Source organism: Schistocerca cancellata, chromosome 2 (genome assembly GCF_023864275.1).
Source record: "Schistocerca cancellata isolate TAMUIC-IGC-003103 chromosome 2, iqSchCanc2.1, whole genome shotgun sequence".
Classification (NCBI taxonomy): Eukaryota; Metazoa; Arthropoda; class Insecta; order Orthoptera; family Acrididae; genus Schistocerca; species Schistocerca cancellata.
The window spans coordinates 743,898,952-743,914,790 of record NC_064627.1 but is presented as its reverse complement, the minus strand read 5'-3'; the positions used below and the strand labels follow the sequence as shown (position 1 = coordinate 743,914,790).

The following is a 15,839-nucleotide window of genomic DNA, read 5'->3' as shown; positions in this document are numbered from 1 at the left end:
TTAACCATGCTTATCACTGGTGTGAGAGACCATATCTGTGGTATAAAATAATGAATACAGTCCAAATAAAAAGTATATGATTTCTAATTAAATTTTTTTCATTTATGCCCCAAAAATTTAATTTGTGTTTTTAAAAAATTACCAATCCTAATTACATTTCTTTTTCAAAATAGTGGCAATTAGGATTTTGTATTTGCAATGAAAACTAGAATTTAATGTGCATTGTGTAATTAGAAATAAGATGTGCATTTTTCATTTAAAATTATGATTAAATATGTTTTAATTAGCACGTAAATATTGATTATGTAAATGACGTAGGTATTTGAAGGTAGGTGGGAGGGGGGGGGAGGGGGAGGGGGAAGAGAGATTATGTGTAAAGTGAGACTCATACCAGCTATACTGTGATTATCAGTCTTGAACACTACCAAAAGAGCCATGTGGCCCATCAGAAATTGTTGTACCTTTAATGAATATATGTAACTCAGAGTACTTCAAAGTCAATTTCAGTGATAATTTTTGCGAGTTTCATTGAATTGCTGTGATAGATTGAGATCTGTGTTCTGAATGTCACACATCATAAATATTGACCATATGAAAAAATCAGTTGCTGTGTGGTGCCTTGTGAGTGGCAGACACTGTTTCTTAAAATGAAGACAAAAATCTGTGTTCTTTGTGAGAGACCGTATAGTTTGTAGGTGTGCCATCAGTTCTCTGAAATATGGATCTCAATTTTTATTTTATTTTGTTTCAGCTGTATGTTTAGCATAGTTTTTAAAGTCCTTGTCCCATTCTTTTGTTGAAGCTGTAATTAGCTTTTAACAAACAAGGGCCCCTGTTGGCAGTCAGTTTATTTATGATTGAGTGCCTGACATTGGTTTCTTCCAGCAACCTTGCAAAGGTTCAAGCACTCCTACCTAGACTTCAAAGAGGCTTGAGGCAAGGGGGAAAATGCAGCAGTAATTGCATCTCGCGAATTTGGATGAAAATTTCACACAGATGTCTGCCTTTTTTTAAAAGCGCATGATTCGTTTTTAGATTAACACTCCATATTATTCTGGAAAATAGACATGGAAACATATTGAATTACTTAAGTCACAGTGGTTATTACCATTTTGTGAGCCAAGCTGCTGAGCGATTGGTGAAGATATTGTACTGTGGGTTGGCAGACTCATTTTCAGGGTTATATTTTAACAAAATATCTTATGTAACCATATATTGTTTCATTTAAAAATATGCATTTCAGTGCTTTAATTAATGATATTTGCATAATGTGGAAGAAACTAATAATATTCGCGCGGAGTGGCTGCACGGTTTGAGGCACCATGTCACAGATTGCACGGCCCCCTCCCACCAGAGGTTCGAGTCCTCCCTCGGGCATGTGTGTGTGTGTGTGTGTGTGTGTGTGTGTGTGTGTGTGTTCTTAGCATAAGTTTGTTTAAGTAGTGTGTAAATCTTAGGACTGATGACCTCAGCAGTTTGGTCCCTCAGGAATTCGCACACATTTGAACATTTTTTTTAATAAGAACAAGATTCAAATTTATATTTCAGTGCCAGTTAATATTTATTTTGTTTTGTCATTATTAGAATAAATAAAAAAATTGGCTTGTGTATTCCTGTCCCACACCCTACACCCCATGCCTCCCACTTCATTCGATTAACCTGCTCTCATATTTTCCCTTGTGCAGTCTCCCTCTTCCTCTGTGCTCTCCCACTGACCACTTTACCATTGTGTGGGCCACATGCTGCTCCTCCTGTCTGCACTAAGGCAAAATTACTGACGCAAAATTACTGTCCCGTTATCTTGCAGCCCGTCCCTTCCAGCTGTCAACCATCCCTCCTCCCACTTCTCCCTTCCTCTTCTCACCTCCTTGCTTGTCTCACACCCCGTGCCTGCCACAACCTCTTGCGGCATTATCTGTAGTCTATCCAGAATTTCTGATACCATATTAACCTAATTAATTTACGCAGTGTCTACTACCAAAGCATTTAGTTGGAACCTGGCATTAAAAAAAAAAAAAAAAAGAATTTTATGCACTACATGCAGTAGATGAATGATACGTACCCACATTGGCGGTTTTTTGATAGTGCTGTAGACAAAACTGACAATATTAAAACCCACCCTTCATTTACGTACTTTGACACAGATCAAGGATAACAGCAGTTCGTTAAAAATTAGTGCTGACAACTAAATAGGAACTACTACTTGGATTATAATCAAGTCACCTTACATGCAGATCTCTCGTTTGTTTGATGTATGACTTTGAATGGTAGTTCTGAAAGTTTTACTGACAGTAAAAGTGTGCACCACAACACTGGCAAACAAGTACAGAAATGGGTGACATCATGTTCATGGTCCTTGATCTTTGAAAACCAAGCTTGCATTTTGCCCCATCACACAGAAACATAAATTCAGTGCCATGTGAAGAAAGCCAAAAAAGAACCATTTGTCATAAAATCTCAGAACTATTTCACCACTGTTCTCTTTGCAACTAAAAAAGACAGATGGCTCCGTGTTCTAAAAGCTTCCACTACCATTGTACATTCAATTTCCTATGTCTCTTCGCCTGTTATCAGAAAATGTCAAAAACTACAAAAATCTGACTGTAGAAGGTATTCCCATGTATCTTAACTTTAGCATCCTGATGGCAAAATAATAGGTAAAACTCTCATACAAATTGAAGTACATTATACGTAGTAGGTGTTTATTATCAAGGGGAAGCATTAGAATGTTTGGTGCTCAGTAAGCACAGTTTTTCAATAGTAATGAGTTTTGTTTTTAAGAAATGGTACTTTTTTTCCTTCGCACCTGTCTCATTTCTCTATATTCTCAGATCAGTTAAATTAACATAAAAATACTGTCCAGTGTTTTAATCATAATTTTGTTCATCTATACGGACATTTCTGTAATGAGTAGCAGATAATAATTGTTTTCTGATTTTTAAATGTGGTGTTCTAGGAAAGAGATATTACCTGTTGTGTACAGCACAATGTCTGCTGCTGCACTTGGTGATTTGTACTGGGAAGTCCAAGTAAATGCTCTTACCTTTTGGGAAAAAGTTATCGATCGTGCAATGGTAAATCAAGGTATGATTGATGGTGCATTTCCTAGTGTCACATTTTCAAAGGAGAATCGTAAAATTGTGACATTGACTGAAAAGGAAATACAATCACGCCTGAGAAAAGTGCTCTCAGAACTGTCACAAATTGGATGTTTACAGGTACGTAGTAAGCTTAAGCTTCAAAAAGTGCTCTACCAATAAAAGTGAAAATCTTCTGGTGAATAGGCTTCACAATTTATATTGCAGTTAAGGTTGGAGGGGAGGAAAGGGGCAGAGGGGGGGGGGGGGGGGGGAGAGCTGCTGCAGAAGAGGCTCCAACAAACAAATTTCTGCTCTTAATTTATGGGTTAGCTTGGAGTCGTTGCACCTGAACATTATGCCAAACTACAACCTAGCTCCTCACCTTACAGAAATTGTGAAACTAATTGAAAATGTTAGCTATATGATATCAAATCTTAATGGTATGACTGCTCATTCGATGATACTGTGTTACACTGTAAAACTGCTGTTTTTAATAATGATCAGTAACTTATCACTGAAATTGGCATTAATGAGCAATGTGCTAGTCATGTCGCGGCATTGTTAATGTTTGCCTTATAAGGAATCATTCTGATTAAGCTCTGGCTATTTCATTCTGCTCTGCAAACTATGCACTGATTTGTAAATACGGGCACCTTTTCTGCTGTACATTATAATGCTTTCCTCAAGAACAAGCAAAGAAGCATACCGAAAACTCCTAATTCTAAAGGGAAGCATCTTCCAACATGCTCACTCTAATGTTTGAGGCACTTGCTCCATAAGCACCCTAGTATACACATGATGTAGAATGATTACTTACACTTCATTTCTTTCCTTGTAAAAGGAAAATTCAGTATATGTATAAGCAAAGTTCTATCTAGTATGAAATGTATTGTGATTGGAACAGATATGCCAAATATGTATATTAAAAACAAAGATTCCATGACTTACCAAACAGGAAAGTGCTGGTAGATAGACAATAAAAAGACACACAAACACACACACAAAATTTCAAGCTTTCGCAACCAACGGTTGCTTCATCAGAAAAGAGGGAAGGAGAGGGAAAGACGAAAGGATGTGGGTTTTATGGGAGAGGGTAGGGAGTCATTCCAATCCTGGGAGTGGAAAGACTTACCTTAGGGAGTAAAAAGGACGGGTATACACTCGCGCGCACACACACACACACACACACACACACACACACACACACACAAGCAGACATATTTAAAGGCAAAGAGTTTGGTCAGAGATGTCAGTCGAGGCGGAAGTGCAGAGGCAATGATGATGTTGAATGACAGGTGAGGTATGAGTGGCGGCAACTTGTTGAAATTAGCGGAGATTGAGGCCTGGTAGATAATGGGAAGAGAGGATATATTGAAGGGCAAGTTCCCATCTCCGGAGTTCGGATAGGTTGGTGTTAGTGGAAAAATCCAGGTAACCCGGACGGTGTAACACTGTGCCAAGATGTGTTGGCCGTGCACCAAGGCATGTTTAGCCACAGGGTGATCCTCATTACCAACAAACACTGTCTGCCTGTATCCATTCATGCGAATGGACAGTTTGTTGCTGGTCATTCCCATATAGAATGCATCACAGTGTAGGCAGGTCAGTTGGTAAATCACGTGGGTGCTTTTTCACACGTGGCTCTGCCTTTGATTGTGTACACCTTCTGGGTTACAGGACTGGAGTAGGTGGTAGTGGGAGGGTGCATGGGACAGGTTTTACACCGGGGGCGGTTACAAGGGTAGGAGCCAGAGGGTAGGGAAGGTGGTTTGGAGATTTCATAGGGATGAACCAAGAGGTTATGAAGGTTAGGTGGACGGCAGAAAGACACTGTTGGCGGAGTGGGGAGGATTTCATGAAGGATGGATCTCATTTCGGGGCAGGATTTGAGGAAGTCGTATCCCTGCTGGAGAGCCACATTCAGAGTCTGATCCAGTCCCGGGAAGTATCCTGTCACAAGTGGAGCACTTTTGGGGTTCTTCTGTGAGAGGTTCTGGGTTTGAGGGGATGAGGAAGTGGCTCTGGTTATTTGCTTCTGTACCATGTCAGGAGGGTAGTTGCAGGATGTGAAAGCTGTTTTCAGGTTTTTGGTATAATAGTTCAGGGATTCAGGACTGGAGCAGATTCATTTGCCACAAAGGCCTAGGCTGTAGGGAAGGGACCGTTTGATATGGAATGGGTGGCAGCTGTCATAATGGAGGTACTGTTGTTTGTTGGTGGGTTTGATGTGGACAGATGTGTGAAGCTGGTCATTGGACAGATGGAGGTCAACGTCAAGGAAAGTGGCATGGGATTTGGAGTAGGACCAGGTGAATCTGATGGAACCAAAGGAGTTGAGGTTGGAGATGAAATTCTGAAGTTCTTCTTCACTGTGAGTCCAGATCATGGAGATGTCATCAATAAATCTGTACCAAACTTTGGGTTGGCAGGCCTGGGTAACCAAGAAGGCTTCCTCTAAGCGACCCATAAATAGGTTGGCATACGAGTGGGCCATCCTGGTACCCATGGCTGTTCCCTTTAATTGTTGGTATGTCTGGCCTTCAAAACTGAAGAAGTTGTGAGTCAGGATCAAGCTGGCTAAGGTGATGAGGAAAGAGGTTTTAGGTAGGGTGGCAGGTGATCGGTGTGAAAGGAAGTGCACCATTGCAACGAGGCCCTGGACGTGCGGGATATTTGTGTATAGGGAAGTGGCATCAATGGTTACAAGGATGGTTTCTGGGGGTAACAGTCAGGGTAAGGATTCCAGGCGTTCGAGAAAGTGGTTGGTGTCCTTGATGAAGGATGGGAGACTGCATGTAATGGGTTGAAGGTGTTGATCTACGTAGGCAGAGATACGTTCTGTGGGGGCTTGGTAACCAGCTACAATGGGGCGGCTGGGATATTTTGGTTTGTGAATTTTAGGAAGTAGGTAGAAGGTAGGAGTGCGAGGTGTCGGTGGGGTCAGGAGGTTGATGGAATCAGGTGAAAGGTTTTGTAGGGGGCCTAAGGTTCTGAGGATTCCTTGAAGCTCCGCCTGGACATCAGGAATGGGATTACCTTGGCAAAGTTTGTATGTCGTGTTGTCTGAAAGCTGACGCAGTCCCTCAGCCACATACTCCCGACGGTCAAGTACCATGGTCGTGGAACCCTTGTCAGCCGGAAGAATGATGACGGATCGGTCGGCCTTCAGATCACGGATAGCCTAGGCTTCGGCTGTGGTAATGTTGGGAGTAGGATTAAGGTTTTTCAAGAAAGATTGAGAGGCAAGGCTGGAAGTGAGAAATTCCTGGAAGGTTTGGAGAGGGTGATTTTGAGGAAGAGGAGGTGCGTCCCGCTGTGATGGAGGACGGAACTGTTACAGGCAGGGTTCAATTTGGATAGTGTCTTGGGGAGTTGGATCATTAGGAGTGGGATCAGGATTATTTTTCTTCGTGGCAAAGTGATATTTCCAGCAGAGACTACGAGTGTAGGATAGTAAATCTTTGACAAGGGCAGTTTGGTTGAATCTGGGAGTGGGGCTGAAGGTGAGGTCTTTTGATAGGACAGAGGTTTCGGATTGGGAGAGAGGTTTGGAGGAAAGGTTAACTACTGATTGGGGTGTTGTGGTTCCAGATTGTGTTGACTAGAATTTTGAGGTGTTGGGGGGAGTGGAGCTGGAAGTGGGAGATTGAGTAGATGGGAGAGACTGGGTCTGTGTGCAATGAGAGGAGGTTGACATTTGTTGGGAAGGTTGTGGAGGGTGAGTGAGTTGCCTTTCCGGAGGTGGGAAACCAGGAGATTGGATAGTTTTTTGAGGTGGAGGGTGGCATGCTGTTCTAATTTGCGGTTGGCCTGTAGGAGGATGCTCTGAACAGCCGGTGTGGATGTGGGAGAGGAAAGATTGAGGACTTTGATTAGGGATAGTAGTTGATGGGTGTGTTCATTGGCTGAGTCGATGTGTAGGTGAAGGATTAGGTGGGTGAGGGCTATGGATTGTGCAGTTTGGAACTGGTATAGGGACTGATGGAAAGAAGGATTACAGCCAGAGATGGGAACTTTAAGTGTGAGGTCTTTGGGGGTAATGCCAAATGTCAGACAAGCCTGAGTAAATAAAATATGGGAGCGTAATCTGGCTAGGGTGAAGGCATGTTTGCGGAGGGAATGTAAATAAAATTTAATAGGGATGTCGTGAGGGCGACATTGGATAGTTTTTTGAGGTGGAGGGTGGCATGCTGTTCTAATTTGCGGTTGGCCTGTAGTAGGATGCTCTCGTGGCAAACGAATCTGCTCCAGTCCTGAATCCCTGAACCATTACACCTTGTGGCTAAACATGCCTTGGTGCACGGCCAGCACATCTTGGCACAGGGTTACACCGTCCGGGTTATCTGGATTTTTCCACTAACACCAACCTATCCGAACTCCGGAGATGGGAACTTGCCCTTCAATATGTCCACTCTTCCCGTTATCCACCAGGCCTCAATCTCCGCTAATTTCAAGTTGCCGCCACTCATACCTCACCTGTCATTCAACAACATCTTTGCCTCTGCACTTCCGCCTCGACTGACATCTCTGACCAAACTCTTTGCCTTTAAATATGTCTGCTTGTGTCTGTATATGTGTGGATGGATATGTGTGTGTGTGTGTGTGTGTGTGTGTGTGTGTGTGTGTGTGCGCGCGCGCGCGTGAGTGTATACCCATCCTTTTTACTCCCTAAGGTAAGTCTTTCCACTCCCGGGATTGGAATGACTCCTTACCCTCTCCCATAAAACCCACATCCTTTCGTCTTTCCCTCTCCTTCCCTCTTTCCTGATGAAGCAACTGTTGGTTGCGAAAGCTTGAAATTTTGTGTGTGTGTTTGTGTGTCTTTTTATTGTGTCTATCTACCAGCGCTTTCCTGTTTGGTAAGTCATGGAATCTTTGTTTTTAATATATTTTTCCCATGTGGAATGTTTCTTTCTATTTTATTTATATCATTAATTTGAACCCAACAATTACGTTTGTTATTGTCAGTGTTGAATTTCGAAAACTTTTCTGTCATCTTACTTTCTCTTTTTGTTTGTACAAGTAGTTTCACTTTGTATTCATCTTCCCTTTTTTCCGTAATCTACCATACATTTTAACCTGCCTAAATATCCTCAGTAATACGTAATTTACTTCCAAACCATAAACTAAAAATTTTTAACGTTTTCAACATTACCGCTGCTATCAAATCCACTGTTCCCAGTTTGCAAACATTTCGTGTAACCTCGTGAATACTATTTCACAACTTCAGTTCCTTTCACCCATTAAACACCCATTTCAGCTATTTCCAACAACTTTCATTTTATTTCCATTCCCGTTTTTTCCCACATAACCAATCATTTTTTAGCAGCTTCCCACAGGTTTATACGTTATTATTTCTTCGTCAGACAATTGTTAGCCTCATTTTCATAATCTGCCAGCACATAACCAGTCCTTTGAGTACATTTACACGCAGTTTTTTCGAAATTTTCCTGAATTTTTCCACCCTTTAACGTGTTTTGGGGGCAACACAACTACCTAACCGTTGTACCCATCGTTGTTCACCAACCTAAGTTCAGCACAGGATCAACATAGCTCATCTCAAACCAACACTTTTTCGACTTTTTTCACACCTTTATCTCTCCCTATATATTTTTATTTTCACTTTAGCCTCATGTTACCCTTTCCACCTTCTAATACCATGTCACCCTCACAACATTCCTACAACAACCCCATTAAATTTTATTTACATTCCCTCCGCAAACATGCCTTCACCCTAGCCAGATTACGCTCCCATATTTTATTTACTCAGGCTTGTCTGACATTTGGCATTACCCCCAAAGACCTCAATGCTTGTTCCTGATATTTTGCCAAAAGACAAAACTGTTATGTTGCCTCAGCCACCGTATCCTCTGGACATGGCCCCCTGTGACTACTTTCTATTCCAGAGGCTGAAGTGAACCATGAAAGGACTTTGTTTTGCCACCGTTTGTGGGATGAAAACATAATTGCTGAAGGAACTGAACACCATATCAAAAAGTGAATTCCAGAAGTGCTTTCAAGTGTAGAAAAAGTGGTGGTGCAAGTGTATTGTATCTGGGGGGAGGGGGATTACCTTGAAGGGGACAAAGTTGATGTTGATGAGTAAATAAAGATTCTTTAAGAAAAATAAAAATTTCTATTACTTTTTGATCACACCTTATCTTCTGACTTTGGATGATGTCACAGTCAGCATCTGATAGCAAATACTTTAAAACCCAAATAATGTAATTTTGAAGTTTTTAATTATCAGAAGTTCTGAATAACATTGCTAAAATGAGTGGTGTAACTGGGTTGAAGCAGATGGATCAGTTTCCTGGGACCCCTCAGTACAGGGAATCCCTAGTTGCTTCAGGACTCCTGTGAATCTATGTTGTTACTTGAGTGAATTAGATGCTGCCTACTTACTTGTGGTCAGCACCAATGCATTTCCAGGAAGAGAATTTTCCCTGTAGCTATTGTAGGGAAGACCATGAATTCGTGCTTCATTAATCATTTTTGTTTTGTTCTGATATAACTTTATGAACAACTTTGAATGGACACAGAATTCAAACAATCCAGCTGTAGTATTTTGATACACGACAAAATGTTCTAGTGACTGTTACTTTAATCGCAAGAGGAAATGAATTCAGTGGCACGGCAGAGAAAATAACTGTATTGTTAACAACGTTTTTTACCTCATGACGTCACAAGGCTTGCTTTGGTTGCAAGTCGTGCAGTGGACTTTGATTAAAATATCCCAAAACTTTTTTGATTTCTGTGTAGTTATGAAGGCACTCCAAGTAGTTCATGGAACAAACATGAAACATACATATTATGTTGTGTTTGCATAATATACTTAATGTAATAAAATTGTTAATTCTTTATTGCACAAAATAGAATAGAAAACTGTACCATGTATTGTGAGAGTGGGGAAATGCATAGTGAACAAGCTTCTAAGTTGAATCACTACACCCTGTTATATGCCAAACATAATTCCTTCTACAACAGGTGATTTTTTGGGCCTAATTAATTCAGATTTATTCCGATCTTTGACCTGGCTGACCACATCAGTAATAGGGATTTACTGTTTAAAGTGGACTCTAAACCACAGTGTGGTATTTCACACATAAAGTCGTAGCCAGAAGTGAAACAAGTGTTAAGTGATGGTACTTCATTGGGAACGAACACTGGACCTTTGGATTTGTAGCCTGGCACATGCTTGTACAGCCAGTGAGTCACAGTTGTATGTATACTCATATAATAATAAAGTCATGTTATTTTACACAAAGTATGCACAGTGTTTATACAGTACCATGTAGATTAATGGATTTTCATCATTATGTGGGTAAAACTCCACAGAATGTTCTGTAGGCATTTTGGGCTCTCCCTGTGCACTTGGTCACAGGTGATGAACTACAGTTAATCATCTATGACAAATTCAGTTGTACTCTTTCTCTTCTACTCTGGCCAAAACAACTGTCTGACCTCAGTTTATTCTGTGAACATTTATGTAGTTGGCCACCATTTGATTTTAACAGCATGAAACACTTACTGCCTCATTTGTGTATCCAGTTGCCTCATTTGTATATCCAGTTGTTTGTAGTACTTATTTTAAAGCCTGTTCAAACAATGGAAAGCCGAGGTTGAAATATGAACAATATTATGAAAAGGATAGATTGTGACACACTGTGAAGATGACAGGTTGAGTTGCAGACAGGCACAACGAAAAGACGGTTACACATGTAGCTTTTGCCATTTTCAGAAATGAAGACACACACACACAAACAATTTTAACTTCAACTTGTCTTCTTATAGTAGTATGAATTATCATTACTACTACTACTACTACTACTACTACTACTACTACTACTCATCATTTTCACTGATGAACATTGCTGTTTGATGTGGAGCAATTTAAGCATTGGATGTTCCACCCCTCAAAAATCCACATTTGCCTTGATTATTAATTTTATATTCAGAAATGTAAGAGAGAGTCTTATCCCAAGAGCAATAGGGAGAAACCTGCTCATGAAAGCTCACAGCAAGATATTAGTGACAAAGGCATAAATCTGCAACCCGTTCTGCTGATTTATCAGTATGATAACAAATTAATTCCCATCACAGTATAAGATTTTTAATACATGCTCTTTTACAGCTATCATAGAGCCACAAATGGGTGACATTGAGTGGCCTAGAGTGGTCTTATCTGCTCCTGTTGGCTAGTAAATTAACTGAAACTGGAGGGCTACAGTTGATAACGTTGTAATTCCTCTATTATTCAAAGCACGGGCATACCCAGGATCAGAAGGGAGGGGGGGAGGTGCAGGTCATATTAGTCTCAAGTAACAGGGAGCAGGAACAACAGGCAGTGTTTCTTAACAAATAAAACAGAAAACCATTGAAAAATTGCTTTTAATAAACATTTTAAACATGCAAATGCACTTGCATAACAACAGAATCTTTTAGAATCTTCTTCGATTTGTCACAAATTTGTGTTACTTTCTTTTCTAACATCTTGAAGTTTTTTTCACATAATTTTGGTGTACGCTTATCAGGCACAACCCAGTGAGTCTTTCTTCTCCCATAGTGCTCCTAAGCCTCATCGTTACCCGTTGAAGCATACTGAAGGATCACTCCACAGTTACTGTTGTGCATTGAGTAGTGTGATCACTCCGCATTTACTGTTGTGTGTGGAGTAGTGTGATCAACCCACAGTTACTACTGTGTGTGGAATAGTGCTCAAAATTTGTAGTGCTTTTCTCATGCTAAGGAAGAAGACATTGGTCACGTTAAACAGGTCAATGATTTCTGTGTCCCTTAATTTAGCTTCAGGTATATTCTTTTTCCTCCACAAATTGTACCATAGGTCCAGTTCTCCGGCAATATCATCCAAACTACAAATTTTTTTGAACAGTTCGGCGTGTTTATGAAATTCTGTTATACTAGTTTTGCTCATATTCAAGGGCTGTAACTTATTTAGAGCAATAGTTGGAATATTTTCTGGTGAAAATTGAATATTTGACGATGACATGAGTGATTCAATGTATGGTATTACCAGCGAATGTCGCCAGTATTTGCTGTCACTTTCTGAAGGCAGATTGCTTCTGAATTTTTGGTTACAAGCAAAGTGTGGAACAGCAATTTCTGTTTCCCTTTCCTCTGCAGTGGCTTGTGCTTTTCCAAGTAATTCGCTAGTTGTTCTGTCTGCTTCCTTTCAGTCATTACTGAGAACATCAAGGATTCCTGTGATGTTTTTGCTCACTGCGATCATGTCTATAAACTTAGATTTCAGGACATTAGCCACTGGTTCTAAAACTGCTGAAGATTTGGCTATTGTTTGTAAAGCTAAGAGGAACACCAGTTTTATAATGGCTGAATGCAACTAATACACATAATTTCCCTCTGTGGACAATTTTTCTAGAGCTCTCACAATCTCTGCAAAATGTTGAGAAAATAGCCTGATGGATTTATATTTTTCAGACCATCTCATCTCACACATTTGTGACAAATTTGGAGCATATTTCTGTGGTATAGTTGATTCTCTAAAAAAAAGTTTATAGTGTCTTTTACAGTGGCAACAGTATTTCTAATTTCCGGCACTGCATTTGCATCATTCACCACAAGGTTGAGTTTGTGTCTTGAACCACGAACATATGAGGCTCGATAATACTTCTTTCTTAAAATGGCTTGCACACTGCTCTTTCTACCTGCCTTTTTTGAACAGCCATTGAAGCCAAATCCTACACAATCTTCTACTGGAAGATTATTACTGATTAGGAAACTGTCAGTTGCTTTGGCAGTTGATGAGGCATTTTGTAACTTTATTTCAACAAAACCTACAAATTCTTCCTGGATTTTCACTTTGCATTCATCCTAGAACCGCACGCCTATTGATAACTGTTCCTTCCCAGCTATGTCTGCTGTTTCATCAGCCAAGAACGCGTAAAACATTGCTTTCGTAATGTCAATGACTATATTCTCCCTAATAACAGCATTATACAAATTTATTAGTTCATTTTGTATTTTTGGTGAGTGTAAACAGCATTGCAGCAATAATTTTCCAGATGAATCCTCAACTTGTCGTTGCCAGAATAGATCTTAAATTCAAGAAATGTAATAAAAGACCATCATCTGCCTGTTTTCCTCTAAGAGGCATATCATGTGTACCATAAAAAATCATACAAGAAGGAATTGATGATATCTGCTGGTTTTCATTGATCACTTTTTGAATCACATTATGCAGTTGGACATCTACAGGTACTTGTTCAAGAAAAGATTTGCTGCAGCTCATGCTCTTAAGTGAAGCTGGGTTTTAACATTTGTCTGGCAGTCTTCATGCTTATTCTTGAATTTTGTGAATAGTCTAATGACAAATGATCCCAAAATGCCTCTAACAGTGCCAGTAACAGGAAACAAAACACAGTGCTTCCATAGGGAATTTTTTAGTAGCTTGGAATATATGAGCCATGGTGCATGTTGTTCTAACCAGGCAAGATTAAATCTTTGCAAATGGCTTGCATCACTTTCAAAGTCATAACTCCATGAAGCGGTCCAAGAATTTAGCAAGAGCTCTTCCTTCTTTTCCACTCTCATCTGTGTAATTATCCCAATATAACAACCCAGATAATTTTCATTGCAGTCAATTTTAATTGCAATTTCCAAATTGTCTTTGAACATACAAGCTACTTGGGATGCTGAAACTTCCTTGCAGATTAAAACTGTGTGCCAGACCAAGACTTGAACTCGGGGCCTTTGCCTTTTGCAGGCAAATGCTCTACCATCTGAGCCACCCAAGCATGCCTCACACCCTGTCGTCACAGCTTTGCTTTCGCCAGTATCTCGTCTCCTACCTTCCAAGCTTCACAGAAGCTCTCCTGCGAACCTTGCAGAACTAGCATTGCTGGAAGAAAGGATATTTTGGAGACATGGCTTACCCACAGCCTGGGGGATGTTGACAGAATGAGATTTTCACTCTGCAGCAGAGTGCCCATGAAAGGCAAAGGTCCCGAGTTTGAGTCTCGGTCCGGCACACAGTTTTACTCTGCCAGGAAGTTTCATATCAGTGCACACTCTGCTGCAGAGTGAAAATCTCATTCTACTTGGGATGCTGACTGAGAATTATGGACAGGGTCTGCTACAGTTATAGGTATTGCTGTTGAATCTGATTGTTGCTCAGTGTCAGCTTTAGGTGTTGAGCACGACACTTCATTTTTATTATGATCGTCATCGCTTCCACTGCCACCATTTCGACTCCTTTTCATTTAATGAGCAGTAGACCCTACAAAATAGATAAATGTAATTTTGTTTTCTATTATTTAGCCATAGAATTAAAATAGAGCTAATATAAATGGAAGACAGACAGATTTGTCGGAAATATAATAACTTTCAAGTGCCAAGTAACAAGAGTATTTCTTCCACCAGTGCCTGAGCCATAATAAATTATTATTATAAGTTTGTGAACTTTTTAATTTATCCTTGTCATTTTAACTGTTGTGGTTGATTTGATAAATTTGGCACAAAGCAGATAGGATTTGTAATTCAGGCAATAATCAGTTTATTTCTGGAACTAAAGTAATTTCTTGTTTTAACTCTCTCAGTACATTTCAAGCACATTTCATTACGTGTTATTTGTTGCAGTATTCAGTAGAGGCGTTCCAGTATAAAAAGTATCAGTTTCTGAAGGAACTGTTATAAGCCCTTTACTGTTCCTAATCTATATAAATAACAATCCGAGCAGCCATCTTAGATGGTTTTGGATGATCCTTGTCAGAAGATCAAAACCAATTGCAAAATAATTTAAATAAAATACCTGTACAGTGTGAAAAGTGGCAGTTGGTCCTGAACAATGAAAAGTGTGAGGTCATCATGAGTATTAAAAGGAATCTGTTAAGTTATGGTTACACTACAAATTGCACAAGTGTAAAGGCTGCCAGCTCAACTAAATACCTAGGAACTACAACTTTGAGCAACTTAAATTGGAATGATCACATGGATAATGTGAGATGTACCAAAGACCGCAATTTATTGGCAGAACAATTAGAAGATACAACAGCTCTACTAAAGAGACCGCATATACTATGCTTGTCTGTCCTCCGATAAACAATTGCGGTGCGGCATGGGACCCTTATCAGATAGACTGATGGAGGACACCCAAAAAGTTCAAATAAAGACAGCTCATTTTGAATTACCACGAAAGGGGAGGCAGTGGGTTGCATGAATAAAGTGGAGAATGCATTTATTGTTGAAAATTTAGCAAACATTCTCAAGTTCTGTGGCATAAATAATACCCCCACAGTGTGGGGGGAGAGGAGGATGTGGGTCTCCATGAGAATGGGACCCCGTACTTTTGGAGGCCCCAGACTACTTTAATTATTTGTTTAAACATTTAATGCTAACAATAATGCTACGACATGTGACGCTCAACATGCGCGCAGTGCGGAGATGCGTTCCGTCAGCGCTGTTGCTGATTCTCTACACAAGCAGTGGCTGATGGGTCAGCTAGTGCTCTGGGATGCGCTACCAACTTCATTGTGTATTTCCTTCAATTGGTATTGACGACAATAGGCTCTGCTACTCAAAGTCCATTAAGTTAGTTAGTTAGTTAGGGTGTCTTTTTTTTAAAAGGTTGTGACAGACACAACGCTATTGCATTGATGCATAAGTTCGTAGCATTTTTCCATAAGTTTATTTAACACCACAGATAAACATAACAGAGACTTCAGTCATCAATAATATATTCTCCTTCAGTATGGACAACAAACTACCAACACAGGAGTAACT

The 15,839-nt window shown here is 40.1% G+C and overlaps 1 protein-coding gene across 1 annotated transcript in view; it reads left to right on the top strand.

Annotated features, from left to right (window-relative positions):
* The window catches only part of LOC126162549 (uncharacterized), a 126,695-nt gene that overhangs the window by 103,287 nt on the left and 7,569 nt on the right, over window positions 1-15,839 (top strand). The window contains exon 9 of the mRNA XM_049919130.1: window positions 2,957-3,218. Within this exon, the coding sequence (XP_049775087.1) occupies window positions 2,957-3,218 (262 nt within the window). The remainder of the gene's footprint in view (window positions 1-2,956; window positions 3,219-15,839) is intronic.